Source organism: Anguilla anguilla, chromosome 11 (assembly GCF_013347855.1).
Source record: "Anguilla anguilla isolate fAngAng1 chromosome 11, fAngAng1.pri, whole genome shotgun sequence".
NCBI lineage: Eukaryota > Metazoa > Chordata > Actinopteri > Anguilliformes > Anguillidae > Anguilla > Anguilla anguilla.
The window spans coordinates 26,588,579-26,608,685 of record NC_049211.1 but is presented as its reverse complement, the minus strand read 5'-3'; the positions used below and the strand labels follow the sequence as shown (position 1 = coordinate 26,608,685).

The 20,107-nt window shown below is 47.9% G+C and overlaps 1 protein-coding gene across 1 annotated transcript; it reads right to left on the bottom strand.

Annotated features, from left to right (window-relative positions):
* Positions 1-10,325: 10,325 nt before the first annotated feature.
* On the bottom strand, positions 10,326-19,544 carry wnt1 (wingless-type MMTV integration site family, member 1). The gene is made up of 4 exons (XM_035381108.1): positions 18,193-19,544; positions 15,481-15,734; positions 14,996-15,261; positions 10,326-13,654 (listed from the first exon to the last, which is right to left on the bottom strand). Exons 1-4 carry the CDS (start codon positions 18,291-18,293, stop codon positions 13,163-13,165), a joined length of 1,113 nt encoding a protein of 370 aa, XP_035236999.1. The 5' UTR covers positions 18,294-19,544; the 3' UTR covers positions 10,326-13,162.
* Between the last annotated feature and the right edge of the window lie 563 nt (positions 19,545-20,107).

Here is a 20,107-nt window from a genome sequence, read left to right as displayed (position 1 = left end):
ATAGCTACAATTCATGAAGTGCACAGTTTGCAAGGTAAGCAGTGTTGCAGAGTTAATTTTTTATTTACATTTGTGCATCTCTGGCGCCTGCAACCAAATACTGCTATTTCCCCCCTAGTATTCTTAAGTGTCTCTTTCTTTACTATTTACATTAAAGTCCTCTGCTCATTATCACATGGACAGTTACTTACATCCCATTACTATGAACATTTTTGAGACCCAATAATTCAGCTTCATTTCTTGTTTTCTTTCCAAACAATACATCTACATCAGAGAATAACCATATGCCAATCACCGTCTGAGCGTTCTAGTTTCTCGAGGTCACATATAAACACATCCTGTTGGACAACAGTACTGGACAGAGGTCAAACCAGCTTAATTTAAACCACGACTTGATGGCCCAGATTGCAGAAAAGGTGTGTGTGTTTCTCTTGTGTATCGAACATATAAGGCACCCTTGTGCACGTGTGCCATGAGTATGTGTGAGGCAGGCACGGTCTTAAACCTCACCATGAGGAGCTGCCGTGTTTGGGCACCGTGGCGTGCGGCCAGTCCGTACAGACTGCCTGTAGGTGTGCCGTCAGCAGCGGTCAGTGACCAACAGAAGCGCGCTCCTCTCTGGGTAACGTAGCGTCTCGTCACCTTTTCTAACCCCACGGTGGTTATGGGGGGGGGGCTGCGTGACGGAGCGAGCCAGAGAAAAGAGAGAGAGGGAGGAGGGAGGTTCGGAGGCCTAACGACACATTCTTCAGTTGGGAGACTGCACTTCTGTTCTGGAAACAATTAAGGCGTTGGGTGTGCTGGGTGGGTGGATGTGGGGGGTGGGGGGTGGTCCTGTTATGCAAGCCTTCCTCACAGCATGCAGGCAGGCTGGTGGTGGCGGGGGTGGGGTGGGGGTGGGCGGGGGACGTGCGGCTCTTGTGGTGTGCTGTCCTCAGTGTCGCCGCAGAGGGGGAAGTAACAGCCAGCGCGGAATGTCTTCCCCGCGCCCCGGTCTTCACGGCAGGCAGATGCCGCCGAGCGCCAGATGGGCCCGGTTTCGGGACAAAGCTGACGAAAAGGTGCTGGCAATCAGACTCCCACCCGCGCATGAATATACATACGCACAGTTACGCATAGCTGCGGTTAAGGCACGCCCCCCCCCTCCCCCTTTGCCCTGTGCAGCCATATTATGGGGATTTAACTGAGTCAGTGCTGTCCTGGAGCCTCTGCAGTCTACACGCACTGCGCTTTCACCACGACATGGCCGTACTGTCAGGGCCTACTTTAACCAATCAAAGCCCTGCGTGGCAGGTGAATGACATGATGTAAATTCTGAATAAATAAATAGGGTGCTGTCATTGGCTGTGGGGTTTGTGTGCGTGGACCCAGGCCCGTCAGTGTGAGCGCACACGAGAGCTCATGTGTGAATGAGAGTATTAGGCCGCGTGTACGAGAGAGTGAGAGCACACGTGTGAGAATGCGTGTGAGTGTGCGCATGTGAGCAAGCTTGTGAGAGCGCGATTGCGTGAGCGTGCGATTATGTGAGTGCACACCAGAGCACACGTGTGTGTACGAACATACGAGAGCACGCGTATGTGAGTGTGAGTATGAGAACGCGGTCGCGCGCGCACATGTACGAGAGTGCGTGGGCGAATAGGAGAGCAGGAGAGCACGCACACGCGAGCGAGCGTACGAGAGGCCGCACGCGTGCCCGAGCGCGCGTCCGTGCGTACGCGGGACGGAGGAATGCGCTGGTCTTCCTGTTAGCCGCTCGGCTCCCAAACTGCGGCGCATAAACATTCCTCTCCCCGTGTGTCAGCGCTGAGCCCCAGCCTGCCGTCGCTGTAAAAACAGGCAGTAATTAAAACCAAAAACCCCGCTGCCTCTTCCCCCCCCTCCCCCCCTCCCTCCCCCATATTTCACAGGGAGACCGTTGAGATGGTGCGCCATTAACATTGGGGACATTGTGGCCAGTCCCACCCTCCACTCCCATCTACAAAAACAAGAACAAAAATGCATTTTTTAAATGAACTGAGTCTCAAAGATGGGCGGACAGACACACGGACGGATCAGGAGCCTGTAGGCGCAGGCAGGTAGGTGCACTCCCCTGTGGACAGACACACAGACATGGTGGCGTGGGGCCGGGGAGACAGGCCGAGACAGAGGGGGGACGCAATCAGAAACAGGCGCGTATCGTACAATGACAGACAAAATGCGATATGCATGAATCATTTATTTCAGCCATACGCAAGCACTTAGCTACAATTAAAGCCAGGCCGTTTGAGATATGGGATGAGGTGGGAAAGGAGGTCTAAATCACTGGGGCTGTCAGTGCGCAGGAGCCCGGAGCCAAAGCTGGAGTTCTCACGCGGTCATTCTTATTTTCCCCAAAGAGCGCAGGAACAGAACCGTCCTCATCTCCGTGTGTGGATTCCAGAACCTGAAGCAGAGGCCTGCACTGCAGCCAGCTTTAAGCGTGTAACCAGTCTTTGTTTTGTTCTTGAACTAAACGAACTGACCCCTAATTCTCTGCCGGCTTCTCTCCACAGACACCAGAAGTGCACGGATGTGACCGCTGGCCGATCACTAGCCATTGAGCGCTTTGTTTGCACCATAACACTGTTGAAGATGATTTCTAACCCCCCCCCCCCCATCTTCTCTGCATGAAATACTGCCCTTCTGAGAGCACCGTCCCTCCCCAGCAATCAGAGGTAATCGGGAAGATGCTCACAACTCATGGGGGGTCGAATAGTGGGGCGTAAATTATTCTCCGCCCTCCCACCTACCCCTAGTGTGTCACCCCACGCAGACACACACCCCACAGGCATCCTGCCCATTGCTCACAGCGACCCACCGGGCTGTCCGCATTCCGGATCTTGAGTCACCCCCCTCAGAATTCAGATCCTCAGGAACGCCGGGCGGTGTCTGGAGTTCTGTGGGCAAGGATGAGAGTAAACCCCCCTCTCCTTCACCTTCTCTCTCTCTCTCTCTCTCTCTCTGCGAGTCTTCCCCTTCATCATTCCTTCCATCTGTATCCCTTTCTCACCCTCATTAGACTCTCAGTCTTTCTCTGTTAGATTCACCGCTCATTAAATCTTTCTCTTTCCTCGCTCTCTTTGTCACTTCCCCCACCTTTACTGTGCCCCATCCCTCCTTCCCTCCCTCTATTGTGCTGATATTTGTAATTTCGCAGTGCACTTCGTTGGCAGGCCACACATACACGTGTGTGACAAATGTAAGCAGGAACCAGGAATTTCTCTGATTTCGAGAGCAATCATTTTCTGTTAACTTCAGAGATCGCTGAACTTGCGATGACATTCGTGAAGTATGGGGGGGCAAAAAAAAATTTAATGGCAGCAGAAGATCATGACTCAAAGTAAAGGACGAAGCCAAATCACAGTTAGATTGAATGCCTCCCCCCCCTTCACCCTCCCCCTGTGAGACATGGCCACATGTTTTCTCATCATTCAGATGGCAGGAGCTGAAGGAGAGAAAGAGTGATAGAGAGAGAGAGAGTGAGGTTGGATTGTTCGTGAACTGTCTCATTCTAGAATGCTGTAAAAAGCATAACTGTCGCACTGCGACGTGAAAATAGGTTTTGGCTGGAAAATAGGATGTGAGTTTTGAATTTATGATTTTTTTACTTAAAGCCAGATAGCAGAGAGTGAGGTCATTTTCTCTGTGGTGTTGCAGCACTGTTGATGAGGTGGAGATGAAGATGAGGATGGAGATGAAGATGAAGATGTCAGTGTGGAGATAAATTCTTATTCTGGGGGTGCAGGCCTCTGCTGAAAGGGCTCTGCTGATGGAGGTTAGCTCTGCCCTGACTGCCTGCTTAGCAGCTGCTGCCTCTACACACTGTCCTGCACACACACACACACACCCCTCACAATCACACACACACACACACACACACACACACACACACCCCTCACACTCATACGCACACACACACACACACACACACACCCCTCACACTCACACGCACACACACACACACACACACACACACCCCTCACACTCACACACACACACACACACACACACACTATTGTCCATACACTTGTAAACACACTCAGACTATTCCAGATCATGTGCGGATGCCAGATTGTGCTGGGCAACAGAAACCCCTCTCACCCGCTCATCTCTCTGGTCCTTCCGGAATGTGCTCCTCTCATACTGATATATCTGAGTATCCCAGCACTCTCCCTCTCTGCCTCTCTGCCTCTCTGCAGCTAGGGTCGGTCAGCATTTTCCTCAGTGCGGTGACCCAAAATACATATACATTCTCCCCCCACTGCAACCCCACCCCACCCCAAACCCAACCCCCCACCCCCCTCCCCCCTAAAAAAGATCTGGCCCTCCACAGGCCCCACACCCTCTGTAAGGAAAACAATCTTATGCAATTTTGCCGGATTTTTAAAGCCCTGACCCCTCGCTGCGGTTCGTTTCTTGCGCTGTATATTATCTTCCTCGCGAGGAAGAGCGGCAGTACCGGCGGCCACGGCGGTTGTTTACCCTGCCCCTCGGGCTGCTGGGAAGGGCTTGCCCTCGCACATCTCGTGAGTCTGCCCTGTTTGGGAACCTTTTTTTTTTTTTTGCTGAGGGGGGAAGTGTCACTGGTAACAGTGTGACAGTCTGTGGATGACTGTCTGTAAACCAAGATGGCTTCCTTCCGAACAGTCACTGAAGGGACCTAATTGATATTAGGCTTATTAATTAGCTGCACGCTTACCCTAACCCTAAAACGCGTGATTGGCTACACATACTTATTGAGCTACATGATGAAAAGCGCAGTAAAATGATATTTAAGAATGGAACCGATAGAGTGTGCGATTGTGTTAATTACGCTGTTAACACCGGGTCTGCAGGTGTTGAGTTTGTTCGGTGTCATCACTTCTTTACTTCCCTGAATGTTTCATTAACGAAGTCTACGAATAAGGCTTTCAGAAACTGATTCAGTCTGGTCACGAAAAATCTGAAATGACATTCACTGAAACGTGTTTAATGAAGCTGTTTGGGGCACCTGGCTCCACTACGGCTACCTGGACAGGTGATGGGGGCGGAGTTTAAATTGTTGATAAAGCACAGATGGAATCAGTCATGACAGCGCAGCAGGGTTTTTTGTTTAGTTTATTCGACAATAAGAGTAAGGCAATCTCAAATTTACATCTTGGCGTAACTGTCAAGGATTGCACAATAAATAAAGTGACTGAATTTGACATTCCTTCACACATTGGCAGCGAAGATCGGTATTGGCCAGACAGCATCCAGCAATGATCTAAAAACATTCAGTTTCTAATAGGCAAATACTTCCATATTTCCATATTTTCCATAAGCCATGTTTCTACCTAGTGTTTATGTAGGTTGGCAGACTCGGAGTACGTTAGGCTTGGAGTGTTAAGTTGACTCTGCAGCCTGCAGGTGCTCATTCAGGTGCCTGACCCACTGAGGAGGGATGAGGAAATCGAACGAGGGATGAGAAGACCGTCTCTTCATGGCTTTTCCATCGATTGTTCCTCCATTATTGTTCCTAAATTAGTGAAACTTTTTAACTGGCCTAAACCTCTTTTTATTTAAGTTAGCTAGTTTCCCGGACCAATCAGAAATTGGCTGGTTTTTCTTCACTGGAGACCTTTGTGCATATCACATTGAATCATAACAACAGAAAACCGATTTTGGTTATTATGAAGAAATCAGAGAAAAGCTTTTTGTATTCACTTCACATTTTTTCTTTTTTGGCGTACCTGTAATACATTTTTAAGCAAAGCCTGGAGGTTGTATGACTCACTCTGGATAGAGAGAGGGATTATGCATATTCACGCTGGCTGGCTGGCTGTGCAGGGCAGTTAGGGGAGGGGTGAGGAGGATGAGCAGGTAAAGATGAGCTCTCTGCTGTCCTCTTGCCCGCTGCTCCTCTGCTCAGAGGATTAGCTCAGCATCACGCCTCTGATTTCACTCTCCAATTTTGGGAACAGGGAGCAAAAGTTGATTCTTTCCTCTGTTTCTGTTTCTTTTCCTGACACTTCTCTCTCTTTTACCCCACCCTTTTCTCTTTTCTCTTTCTCTCTCTCCCTCTGTCCCTAACTCTCTCTTTCTCTCTCCCTCCCTCCCTCCCTCCCTCCCTCTGTCCCTCACTCTTTCTCTCTCTCCCTCCCTCCCTCTGTCCCTCACTCTCCCTTTCTCTGTCTCCCTCTCTCTCTCTCTCTCTCTCTCTCTCTCCCTTCTCACTCTCCCTCCCTCTCTCTCTCTCTCTCCCTCTCTCCCTCTCTCTCTCCCTGTCCCTCCCCCCCTCCCCCCCTCTCTCTGGGTTCTGGTTTTGGGAGAGATGATGAATATATATTTAGTGGTTTTGTTGTTGTTTTCCCTTTCCCACCCTGGCTGTGGGCTGGCCGCCTGGCAGCCCTGCGTGTCAGAGGTGGCCGCTGGGGGACAGACTGTGGGAACAGCCGGTCAGCCTCCCTCCGGCTCCCCTGCGCCTCGACCAGAGGGCCTGCCATCAATCCAGCGCCCCCCACCCCACCCCAACGCCGCAGCGGTCCCCCAAAACCGGCCCCGGCCCCCCGACTCACACACCCCTCTCCCCAATAATCCGCGGAAGCAATTTCATCTCGACCGGGGTGGCGGCCTATTGTCGCCGTCCCCTTCACTCATTCCTAATTAACTCCTGCTTTGTCTCGCATCCTGGCTCCTAGATCCATCTCCCACTACATTCCGATCCAGGTTGGTGCGAGCACTCCCAGGCAACCCCTGTTCCCTAATCCCACTACCCCCCCCCCCATCCCCCCCTGCCCCCCAAAACTCTCCCGCCTCCCTCCTCACACACCCATACCCCCCCACCCCCCACAACAAAAAAAGGAAAAAACCCTCTGCATTCTTTTCCAACCTGCCGATCACCTACTTACAGAGTTAGGTAGCGCCATTAGCCTCTTTAAGTTTTTTTTTTCTTTTTTTGAAAGGAGAGAATGGGAGAGGGAAAAGAGGGAGGAGGGGGGGAGTAAAGCAGAGGAGGGCTGAAACTGACTCCAGCTCAGACAATTAGAACAATGGGGCGGGCCGGCGGGGGGCTAACTCGCGGCGTCACGCCCGGGCGGTGGGGCATTTTGTCGCTTTAATGAATTGTCCGTCAGGCCCGGGGCGCTCCGCCGCTCGTCCAGGGGTCGGCCAGCGGGGGCCCAGACACTAAGTCGGTATTTATTACACAGCCTTTGTCACTAATTGAGCTAATTATCACTGACTCCTTAGCACTCCCACACTGACAGATCTACGCCCACCCCCTCCTCCTCCTCCTCCTCCTCCTCCTCCTCCCGCTGCACCACCCCCTCCACCCCCTCCACCTTCTCCTTGGCCCTAGTCTTGCCTGGGAACTGAACCTTGGCACTGTCTCTCTCTCTCTCTCTCTCTCTCTCTCTCTCTCTCTCTCTCTCTAGATCTCCCTGCTTTCTCACTGTGTCTCTCTTTCCTCCTCACATCTTTTTACTCTCTCGTCCCTTCTCTCCACCTCCTCACCCTCCTCTCTACCTCTTCTCTCTGTCCTTCTCTTCATCTTTCCCTCACGCCCTTGCCCCTTCTTTCTTTCCCTTTCTCCCCATTTTTTCTCCCTCCTTCCCTCTCCCCGTTTCCTTACTCTCGCTCATTCCCTCTCTCCACCTTTCCTCATTCTCTCTCTCCCTCCCCAGTATGCATTCTTTCTTTCCTCTCCTCTATATGGCACGCCCCCCCCCCCCCTCCCTCCGTCTCCCCTCGTATCCATCTATATGTTGTGCGTTTTTGGCCGTGTCCTGTGATGTCCTGTTTGAGTGCTCTCTCACTAACTCGCCCGGTCAGTGCTGCTGCCCCTCCCTGCCCCGCCTTTCTTTCTGTCAACAGAGCAATTAGCGTAATGACACGTCTCCCAGAGCCAGCAGATATACCGTTAGCTTGGCGCACAGATTTAATTTGAGAGGGTGAGAGAAATCTGTCATTACTCTCGTGACTCTTTCTTTTGAATCTCTCCATCTCTCATGGTTTTTCCACTCCCTTCATACTCGGCACGCCTTCGTTTCGTTTAGATTGTTTTCTTTTCTTGTGGTTCTTTTCTCTTCTCTTCTGGTGGAACGTTTCTCTTCTCGACCTCTCCCTCCCTCTGTCCTCATCATCCACCCTGTCCTCTCATCCCTTTTTTCCTTCTCGCTATTTCTTCCTCTCCCTCCATCTCTCTGTATCCACCTCTTCTCTCCCCCTGCCCTCTCTCTCTCTCCCCAATCCTCTTTCGCTTTCTATCTCGCTCTCCTCCATGCTCTCTCTTGCTCTCTCCTCTTCTCTCTCTCTCTCTCTCACCCCCTCTCGCTTGCTCGCTCTCTCTCTCTGTCTCTCTCAGCTCAGTTAAATTCAATTTGCTTTATTGGAATAAAAAAACACTACATTTTGTATTGCCGAAGCATACAATATTAAAGAAAACATACTATCGAACTATGACTAACACATATACATCAAAGACCAGAAACAAATAAACAGTAACCACACCTGAAAACAAGAACTTTTCTCTGATCGGGGATTGAGAAATAAGAATGGGAAAAATAGATAAGGTACATAATACAAAATTAATTAGTAATGCTGATAATGATTATGATGTTGCCGATACTGACAAATGTAATCATACAACAGTGCATAATAAAGTACATTAAATAAATAAATACAGCTTACATATGAGTTATGCGTGTATTATGAGTGAGCATGGGATCCATGTCTGTCTCTGTCTCTAAGATGGTGGCAGGCAGCTGTGTATTGTGCCACCAGCTCATGGCACTTCCTCTCCTCTCCTGCGGGGATGGGGACTGTTTGGATGTCTGGTAGGTTTTTTAATTGAGGGCATCTCTGATTTATTTTGTTATATTTATTTCTATTTTCAATGTACTTTTCATATTTTGTTATAAAATGCAGCTCTGTCTTCGTTGAGATGGCAGTTCTTGCACAGCCTTTTCTCCTTGGGAAGCCACGTTTGCCAATGTCGGCCTTTTTCAGTGGCCAGGCTGTGCTTTCTCTCTCTCTCTCCCTCCGTCTCTCTCTCTTTCCCTCTCTGCAGTAGTGTGGAGTTGTGGGTGTGCTGTGCTCTGATTGGCTGACCCCCGTGCCTCTGTGTTGCACTGCAGCCCAGTGCAGCTGTGTCCAAACTGCTGCGGTCTGAGCTGTCTGCCAGGGAGGGGTGTGTGTGTGTGGGGTGGAGGGGGGGGGTGCTGGCTCTTATTATTTCATTTATTATTTCTTTAATTTTTTCCGACATTAAGTAAATGAAGCGAAGCGCTCAGCGCTGTAGCAATCTGCATAATGGATGCTTTGCATATTGGAGCCCAGGGTTCCACTGTTGGTTTTGGGTCCTGGCAGGCAGGGTCCCTGGCTTTTGTGGTGTGGTGGGGGGTGGGGGGGCACACCTAGAGAATAGAGAACAGGGGGTGATGATAGTGATTGTGAATTGGGGTGGGCGTGGGTACAGTAAGTGATCGTGGACTTGGGATTAAAATAACAATTTTGGACCGGTACGACTGTAGCCTTTCTACAGAGAGGTTGAGTTGGCGGGGGTGGAAATGATTGCAGACCGAGGTTGGAGTGTGGGGGGGGGGGGGGGTATTTGGGGTGGCTTTTCCCCCCCTTCATGTGGTGCCCCCCACTTGGTTGGAGCCCTAGGAACCCACCTTTGTGGCCTATGCCTGGAACCAGTCAGTGGGGGTGAGGGGGCGGCACAGACAGACTACTGGAGTGTCCTTGGTATTGGCTGAGGACATTCAGTCTAATCTCCATTCGCCCATTTGGCCTTGATATTAAATCATATTAAATTAGGAACTCATAGCCAGCAATTATTGTTTGATTATTCAATTCAGATTTTTCTTTAACTACTGTGACTGCTGAGACACTGTACTCACAGTGTCTTATGGGAACAGTATCTCAAACAGTAATGCCTGCTTCATTACCCCAGCAGTTACAGTGAGCAGCTGTGGGGAATATGTGTGAATCATTTGCTGAATGAGGAGAAAAGGAGAACACAAGAGACTGAAGAGAAAATGAAGAGTTGGAGGAAACTGGAAACAACAAACCAGCAGAATAAGTGATAAAATAATCTGGTAAAGATAAAAACAGAGGTTGACGTTTAAATTTAAAGACTTGAAACAAAGGCGAAAGGAAAAAGTAAGGAAAACGAAAGAGTCAAGGGAAAGAAGGATAAGCCATTATGAGGAAGAAATTCAGAGAGAGAAAAAACATTGCAGTAAATTAACCAAATGACGACAAGGAAAGACATCTTAATTGAAAATATATTTTTATTAATCTATAAGACTAAAAGAAATATAAAAAAAACACTTTGCACTAAAACTTTAAACAGGAAAAGAATAAACATCTCCTAAAATACTTTAGTTTCACTGCTCTTCTCTAGTACAGTATAAACCTTCTTAATAAATATTTTTTATGTATTTACAGAAAATGGGGCAGTCATTTTCAGTGCTGGTGAGACGCTGGCAGGACAGAGGGGCCCTGACCAGGCCCACGGTGACGCCATTCCGGTTCCTTTTCCCGAAAGTCCCGCACAAAACACATTACATCACCAGTTCCTCTCCCCATGACCCACCCAACCCAATGCATAAAAGCTCAGCTGAGAGATAACATCCCCCAAACCCGGTCCAGTGATTGACAAGCTCCTCAGGGTTTGCCATGCCCTCAGCCTGCCATTGGACGCTCTTCTTTTGGGAGGGGGGGAGGGGCAAGGGTGTTACTCATTTTAGCTGTATACAACGTCAGCATAAATTATATATTTACAACATTTTGGTTCTGCCTGCTGAAATACAGTGTAATTAGCTTTCCTGTTGCTATGGAAGAGCAGCGGTCTGTCTGTATTGGGAGCGAACGTCCTCCTTTCAGAACCTTTCACCCGCAGAAAACTTGGGATTAGCTTATGTTTGCCCTCAGAGTGCTGGAGCCGAGGTTTGCCAGAATGCGCTACTGTCTGTGTCCTAATGCAACACAAATGTGCTGCTTCTACCGACTGCTGGAAGTAGAGCCAAAATGGAGGCCCGCTCGCTCGGTCCCCAGAGTCATTAGTGAGCAGCAGGCTCATTTAGTGGTTATGGTGTCCCAAATGCATGTACGCATTTCGATTTGGAGGGTGCCCATCTTCAGCAGACATTACCTCCATATTCAATCACGTTGCAGCCCCTACACAAGTAAAGAGAGCAAAAATAAACCCAATTTTTTTTTTAACTTCAGTGTTTACTCACTACTTTTTTGTACTACTTTTGTACATGCCAAAACTTTATGTGCTTTTTTTGAAGCGGAATGGTTTGCAGTCAAAACCAGTCATTTTATAGCGCTGCCATAATGCGGTAAGGCGTGTGGTGGTAAATCATGGTGGAGGTGCAGGAGATTACAGCGAAACTCAAATCAGGGCAGGAAGTGTGGGGAATTATAAGAGGAAGTCTGAAGAGGCTGGGGTGAGATCCAGAGGTTTAAGGGGGCAGTTGGTGGGGGGGGGTGGGGTGTCGTAAATCCCCGGTGATGCCCCACTTTCGCATGTCTTGTGTGAGAAAAAATACAAAACTGCGACAGAAACAAAACACAGACATTTGAAATAACCACTCTGTCGTAAGGGGGTTTTGGACCTCTATTTTTTCCTTTTTTTATGAGAGAGCATGCTTGTGGTTCCGTGGCCACGCAACCATCTGTCAGGACAACGTACTCAGTTTCTTTCCTTCCCAAACTGTCAGGCTTTTGGAGAGAAGAGGGTGGAAATACAGAAAAATGAATGGATGTAATCTACAAGTGAGGGATAGAAAAAGAGACAGAAATAATGAGAGTCAGAGAGAAAGAAAGAAAGTAAAAGCTTTGGTGTGTGTCCCACAATATCTTTACCTTTTTTTTTTTTTTTTTTAACCTCTTGAGTGTTGAGATTTGTTATTGGCAGTTAAATTCAGGATCTTAAAATTGGCAGTTAAAATTTAGTGCTGTAGCTTCCCTACAAAATGATATGCAGGTAAGTGGAAGTCATGTGTAATTAATACGTAGTAGCCTTCTAATTGTTTTCTAATTGAGTGGGAACAGGTTCTTGGAATAAGGAGACCTTGGTCCTCATCTCTCTCTCTCCGTCTCACGCTCACGCTCACGCTCTCATTTTCCACCTCTTTACTGTTGCTCTGTGGCCCAGACACCATTCCTTGGCCTAGTTCTCCTTTATTTAAACCGCTCTCTCCCTCTTCCTCCGTCCTGTTTCCCGCCACAATCGCCTGTGTAACTGTAAACGCCCCCTCCCTCTCTCTCCCCCCCTCTCTTTCCTACACCCCCTCTCCTCTGACCAGTGATGTGAAGCCAAGCACTTGGTCCCAGTGCCCAAAGCCACCCGTCACCCTTTCTTCACACGTACACTCTCCTCTCTCCCTTTCTCTCTCCCTCATTCCCACAATGCCCTCTTTCCCCTTCTCTCATTCCTGCAGTACTTCCCTCTCTCATTCCCCCTATTCCTCTCAGCCTCCCATCTCTCGTTCTCTCTCTGTAAGCCAGATATGACTGCTTCAAGATGATATAGAGAAATTATTGATCACAGCTCTGAACTGACTGAATAATAAAAAAGTAAAAAGCCTCTCTACCCTCTTCATAGATTCATCTTCTCTTTTCTGCTTCCCTGTAGTGGTTTCTCTCCCTCACTCCGCTCAGAATCGTCCAGCTCTTCTACTCAGAGACTACATCGCAGTGCTCAGGGGCACTGGTGCAGTATCTGGGTACTGGTGCTCAGGGGCACTGGTGCAGTATCTGGGTGCTGGTGCTCAGGGGCACTGGTGCAGTATCTGGGTGCTGGTGCTCAGAGGCACTGGTGCAGTATCTGGGTGCTGGTGCTCAGAGGCACTGGTGCTCAGAGGCACTGGTGCAGTATCTGGGTGCTGGTGCTCAGAGGCACTGGTGCAGTATCTGGGTACTGGTGCTCAGGGGCACTGGTGCAGTATCTGGGTGCTGGTGCTCAGAGGCACTAGTGCAGTATCTGGGTGCTGGTGCTCAGAGGCACTGGTGCTCAGAGGCACTGGTGCAGTATCTGGGTGCTGGTGCTCAGAGGCACTGGTGCAGTATCTGGGTGCTGGTGCTCAGAGACACTGGTGCAGTATCTGGGTGCTGGTGCTCAGAGACACTGGTGCTCAGAGGCACTGGTGCAGTATCTGGGTGCTGGTGCTTAGAGGCACTGGTGCAGTATCTGGGTGCTGGTGCAGTTGAGGCAGCTGACGTGGCAGCACCAGTGGAAGGTGCAGTGGCAGCGCTCGGTCACCCTCTCGGTGCGGGTGCGGTGCCCGCGGCCGCAGCAGAGCAGCTCGCACCCGTCCAGCCCCGGCGACGAGCTGTTGCAGCTGCGCCCGGACGTGCCCTGCGTGCCCATCTTGCCGCTGTAGGAGCAGAAGTTGGGCGACTTCTCGAAGTAGACCAGGTCGCGCGGCGAGGGCGGCTTGTGCGCCGGGTTCTCGGGCTCCAGGTGGCGCGGGTCGGCGCGGTGCGAGGCCCGGTTGCTGCCCTTGTTGGCGTACACCACCCTGGAGGCCCCGTCGAAGCGGTCCTTCAGGAAGTCGCCCACCGCCCGCAGGCTGGGCAGCCGCATCCAGCAGGTGCGGACCGTGCAGGACCCCGACATGCCGTGGCACTTGCACTCCTGGCGCATCTCCGACGACACCGTCTGGGGGGGGGGGGGGGGGGACACGCGGGGAGACGTCAGCCAGGCTAGCCCGGGGGCACAGATTCTTTAGACTCACCAGATATTCAGCTCCTGCATTCCGTCTGTCCTCTCTTAGCTACTGGAGATTCTGCCCGGTAACAGTTTCCTTGGCGATATTGTAGTAAAGAACATACGTTGCCACAGTACCACTCTTGGTCAGCCCCCTTAATGTGTTTTCGGAATGCAATAAGTTGGAATGTTTTGGCTTCAGCAGTAGGTAGACGAAGCTTTCACTGTTAAGAGTACTGAGCTGTGTATCTAATGGTCTATAGAATCTGTGCCAGAACATTCCCAAGAAAGTTACGGAAAAGGGTTCCAAGAGAATTTGTCTGGTTTTTTGAATGTCGGTTGCACTCTATTACTGAAGTCACAAGGAACATTGGAGGAACTGCTAAAAATGCTATTTGGTTTTTTTATTCCAGTTTTTAAAAATAAAAAAAACAATTAGAATGTTGTATGTGTTCATTGAATGTTCCTTTTCAAGATGTTACTACCATTTTTGAAATATTAAAATTGAAAATGAAAATTGTATGTGACATATGTATGCTACCTTGCCATAACTTGTTTGAACAATAAATATGTTATAATACTGTTTTGGTGAATGTTCCCATTATAGCATTAACTCACAACCAAATGGGAGTTGATCTATAATGCTCCCCAACATTAAAATGTTGACACGTTGGGAGTGTGCTGTCAATGAGGGCAGTGGAAGACATGTCACTGTGGGATAAGATGAAGTAATAATAAATTATTGGGGAGGACACAAAACCCTTAAACACAGGCTTAAAGAACAGGAATGCTTTATGGGAAATGAGCAACTGACTCCAGGAAACAGTAAAAAAAGAAGAAAGTCCTTACATTTCCAAAACCCACACCTTGACTGACCGGCCAACTTCTGAGCTAACTCTCACGGACTGATTCACGTACTGACTCATTCACTCACACACTCAGTGCCTGACTGACTGCCTGACACACACACACACACACATTTCTGCTCTGAGATTCTGCGTGAATGCTGTGATCAGACCAGTGGCCTTTCTCCACATTGCAGTAGTAGTCCTGTACTAATGTACTAACCGCAACCTGTGTAATTATACAGATAAATGTATGGCCACTTGGTCATAAAGTGTGACAGAAACAGGTGCGGCTGTAGCCTTTCTACCAGGAGATTGAAGTGGCCGGGGTGGGAATGATTGCAGACCACCCTTTCTCTGGCGCCCCCCCTGGGTGACCATCCTTGTCATCTATGCCTAGAACGAGCCCTGGGCGGAAGCTTTCCTGTGCGTTAGTGCTCATGCTCACCATTCTCCCCGCCTCGTTGTTGTGCAGATTGGTGAGGTAGCGGAGATCTCGTCCCCTCTCACTGGAGTCCACGAACTCCCGGCCGAACACCCTGCCGAAGTCCACGTTGTCGCTGCAGCCTCCCCAGTGCCAGTCCGGACCCCCAGGCCCCCTGCGCCGGTAGTCACAGGTGCAGGACTCGATCGCTCCTTCAGAACAGGACCGGGCCACGGCGTGGGTGACCCCCGCGCTTGTGATTGCGAACACAAATGCGGTTTCTCTGCAACCTGCGCATCAAATAGCGGCGACAGGTCACGGACGGAAGGATAGAGTTTGAGCTTGCCCCCGAGCGATCCACGTATATGCGGCCATTGTTTCCACGGCAGGATATGTCTCATTTTTACACCAATTTCCTCTAAGTCTAATAAGGAATTTCCAAGGTAACACGTCGCCCAAATTAACACGTAATGGAAATGGCTCCATTATGACTCGAGGGAAAGACTCACCGCGGTTGACGATTTTGCCGAAGACTGCCGGACTGTGCGTGGTTGGACAGTTCCACCGCCGGTTGCGGAACTGCCACTTGCACTCCTTGATGGCAGCGTGCAAGCCGGCAGCGATAGCGTGCAGAATCCCGGGGTTCTGGCGGATCAGGCGCCGCTGGCGGCGGCTCAGTAACGCCAGGCTTGGATCCAGGACCAACTGCACGCTCTTTGAGTTGGTGAGGAGGTTGGCAGAGGAAGCTACATTCACGATCCCCCTGTAAGGAACGGATAAATCAGTGTTGGAGAGCTTGAAGCATCTTCCATACTGTGATTATGTAATCGAATTAACGTAAAAGTACATTGTTTACATTATTTGTCTATGCGCTTTTTATTTAGCCTTGAAAAATGTGAAGAATTCCCATTAGTGTCCCTTAGATCACTGAGTGAATTACGGAATATTTCTGCATGGAACAGCTGTAAGCAAATATTCCAAACAAAATGATTACTTTTAGAAAATGTTTGAGTGAAACAAAATAATCAAAATTGCGTTAGCTGTGTTTCTTGGCTGACCACAAAATCACATAAAAACGGAAAAATCTTCCTATTAACTTTGACCTCAGAGCTGTTAAACTATCATAATTACATAATTGCAAGACAAGCTGGCAAGGACGAGGGATGTATCCTGAAAAATAGGACAACGCACATATGTCTACAGTTTGGATTAAATATTGTATAGGCTACCTGATATACTAACTCAGCACGTTTTAAATATGAGAAAAACAATAACAACATTCCACAAGAAGGAAATATCTGCGGATTTGAAGCGAATAAAAATCTCGACACATAACAGGGCGGAAAAGAGATTTTAGTGGCATAATCTTAAAATAAAGGAGCAGTTTGGAACGTGACCGTAATAAATTTTGAGTGCCAATTGTGTCAGATCGGTGGTGCCATACCCCGCGGCAGTTAGGCTGTAACGTCGTTCCATTCTCCAGCGTAGACGAGCTGCCTGCATCTGTGCACTTATTAATCTGATGTATGCTATTAATCTTATAAAAATGCTTATGTTTAGTTTTTTTGTCTCATGTTTCGGTGGGCCCTCTCGGCTATCCGAATTCCAAAAATTGCTTATTTTGCAGACTGACCCCATCGGCTACCGTGGTTGACGCAGCTGGAACATTAATAACTATCTGCTCTTCGGATACTTAATCCAATCCAGTTTTATTCTTTCTCTGTATTTTTCTGTTTATTTTCTTGGCATGTATCAGTGCTGTAAATGAGTATGGTATGTCCAGACCGAGAATCAAGTGGAGCAGTGAATCAAAGTGGGTGCTGCCAAAAACGGCGGTGGACCACGTCACTTTGGAAACCTCTCAAGGGATGCTGAACTGCTGACCTACCGCGGAACATCCAGGTGTTCGACTTTTGCGTTAAAATTCCGGTTTGTGTAAAATTACATTTTATATATCTGTTTACAATACTATTTATATCACGAACAGGAAGGGTCGTGGAATCCAGCCAATGTTATTTATAACCATGTTAAACCTTACGGTCGTGGGACTCATCTACGAAGTTATTTTTATTAATCTGGAGTGTGATTGGGTTGCGATGTATAGATCGCCAATTTATTGAATTCAATTCATAAATAAAATCAGTTTCCTTGCATGCAATATAACTTAATCTTCTTTGGAGTGTTCTGTGTATTACGCGAATAACCCTGAATGCGACCTAGAATGGAATTGCTTTCAGCCATAAAATAAATCCACTTTTAATTTGTCCCATATTGGGCTGAAAAATCTTGTCCCGTGTTCAAGCCACACTGTCAAAAATGCAAAAATGAAAAGAGAGAGAGAGAGAGACAGAGAGAGAGAGAGAGAGAGAGAGAGAGAGGGTGGAATATTTAAGGAAGAATTGCACATCTGTCATTAAATAAACGAGCACATGTAAAATAAAGTTTAAATTGCTAAGATACGACTTGGAAGTATTACTTTTTGGTTCTGGTCTGGTAATATGAGTAGGATGTTCGATGGAGATGTGCTTTTTGGTTAAAGGGGTAGTCTATAATAAAGCGAAAAATACGTTCACTGGCGACAGTATCACCTGTACAGGAATTGTGACCACACTTCATTTTTTGTCTTCAAAATCGCGTGCATTTCAGAGCGCTTACAGCCGCCTTGTGGATATCCATCAAGTTTTCTGGCAGATGTTTTATACGATTCCTATCGTCATCGACAACATAAAACGATTACGCTGAATTTAGACAGCCTATTAATTAACATTTCTGTCAACTAACTAGAACGGTTTAAACGACATGAGCGGTCATTTCTTGACCAATTAACGGCATCTTAACACCGTCAAAAGTGTCAGGCACTCCAGACATACTTGCGATAGTTGCACAGACAAATTTCATTGATGTTGCCAGTGTCAATATCGATAAATATGCTGCTGGGTTGATATATGAATCGCATTGTCAACATCGCCAATATGATAGCCACTAATTTCGGAGGATAATTCACGACAGTCAGACTAATATTTCTGTTTAAATGCGTTACAGTAGCTAACTTTGAAGTAAAGTGACAGTGATGTAGACGTGATCTTGACCAATAACTGTCAGCGTGCTCCACCAATAGGCCTACCATAACAGTAGTTAGAATCCAACAGGCTTCTGTCACTATCTAGAATGTACTACGGTATTATTTTGGAACGAATATTTATCACGTGAACTGAACTCACCACCATCGGCCGCTATTGTTCACTGCCCCAGTGCCGGAGAGCGAGGATACCAGCAGGACGCACGCGGCTTTCACCCACACAAGCAGTACAAGGATCCGCATTGTGTGTCCGGGGTTGAATCAGAAAAATAAAATTGAGCTCCGCCTTTTAAATATTCTTTTGGATAACAAAAATGTGAATTAAATTACTGTTCTTTCGAGGTCTAATACACAAAACAAAAACAAAAAAACAAATAAACAAACTAACAAAACGGATGCATGCGGTAGCTTAATACCCGTAGATGAGCAAGTTTGTAATGTATTTTATATTGTTTTCTTCTCAAGTGATGTTTCCCCTTCGATTCGGGTTCTTTTTATATTCTTGTTTGTATTAATATATTTGCGGACACATTTTTTCTATAGCAGTCCGGGTCTAACAAGCAAGCAAGTGCTTCGTCCAGCTCCTGTTTCGTTTTTTTTTTAACTTCCCTCTCACTTCAGTGTGCCAACATCTCTTGTCTGGCAGAATGTATGAAATAATAAATACACATCCATAAACAGTTTCCTCCGCGTCCTATAAACACATAATTCTCGAACAGGTAGCCCCCCGCGCAGCCTCAACGCCAAATTCCCAATTAAAAACAGAATGAAACGAATCATCAAAAGCACGGACGAAAATTTCGAATTGCATATAAAAAATGTTTTTTTAAAAGCCGCTGAAGAAAGATAAAGCAATCTTGAGTCTCGTGCGGATGCTGCGGTGTCCTCACAGGGAAGTTGCTACTGCTGTCCTCCTCACTCCTGTCTGTACAAGTGATGCTCTGCGGAGCCCATTGAGCGCGTGGGACAGTCCCGCAGACTTGATCCCCTCGATGACTGATAGGCGACACATTCTTCACTTATTGAGCGCAACAAGAGGAATAAAAAAGGGATTTGCAGCTCTCATCTCCCTCTGCTTTTTCTTCTGTCCCCCTTTTGAATGGGATTGGATGGAAGGATAAATTAATTCCCCTCATAGAGCGCAAGGAAAGGGACAATATCAGGAGAGAAAGAAGAGGGGAAAAAAGAAAGAGCACAGGAATCTTCTCTGCGAGATGAGCGCATCATTCAATACATAGAGGGCGAAGCTATACGGATCGATTCCTTTTGCCCCTCTTTGTATTATTTCACTGTATGAAAAACCGTATTCCCTTCTATCCGTCTTGCACACTCATACCCTGTTCCTGGACTCGGTCCTTCAGCACCGCCCGGAGTATGGACACAGTACAGTAGCAGGCGCTGGGAATCTGAACCATCTAATCTGCCCCTTTTTCACCCCAAAGTGGTTGAGTTAACTCCCACAACCGCCTCTGCCTACTTATTTCCTTCATTCCCCTTTTCTCTCTGTCAGATTTTCCTTCTTTCTTTCTTGCTGTTTCTTTTTCTCTACCTTACGCACGCATGCGGGCAACCACAAATCCGCGCGCGCGCATATCCACACGTGCGCACACAGATGTGCGTGAAATACTTATGTCCCGGCAGGCTGAGGACAAATCATAAGCACAATGTAAGCACTTTGCTCCAACGCCTTTCATATAACTTAGCACAGCTGCAAAGTTGAAAGAACCAAAAAAAGAAAAAAAAGAAAAACATTGTTGGTATTTGTAACGCCGTTAAGTAATGGGCACCGTCCTATGTATACTTATTCATCAAATGTTCTCCGCCTCTCACAGATGTGTTTAGATGCTGAAATGTGATATGCACAACCAGGTTCTACTACCAGATGCGACTATTGTGGTAGCCTACAGTGTGTGTAAACCGCATATAAACATGCACAGAGCAGTACAGAGAAGCTATCTCCGAGTATTTTTAATTTCACATTACTATTTGCACAGAATACCCGGGACACAAATTAGAACGATTTCATTTTAATGTGTGCTACCGGTACCGATGCTACA

What these genes read in the sequence shown, in the direction of transcription:
- wnt1 (XM_035381108.1), bottom strand. Translation starts at nt 18,293, where the DNA reads ATGCGGATCCTTGTACTGCTTGTGTGGGTGAAAGCCGCGTGCGTCCTG. An exon ending in AACAATAGCGGCCGATGGTG is followed by an intron (nt 15,735 to 18,192) that starts GTGAGTTCAGTT and finishes CGTTCCTTACAG; the next exon opens with GGGGATCGTGAATGTAGCTT. An exon ending in ACAACGAGGCGGGGAGAATG is followed by an intron (nt 13,655 to 14,995) that starts GTGAGCATGAGC and finishes CCCCCCCCCCAG; the next exon opens with ACGGTGTCGTCGGAGATGCG.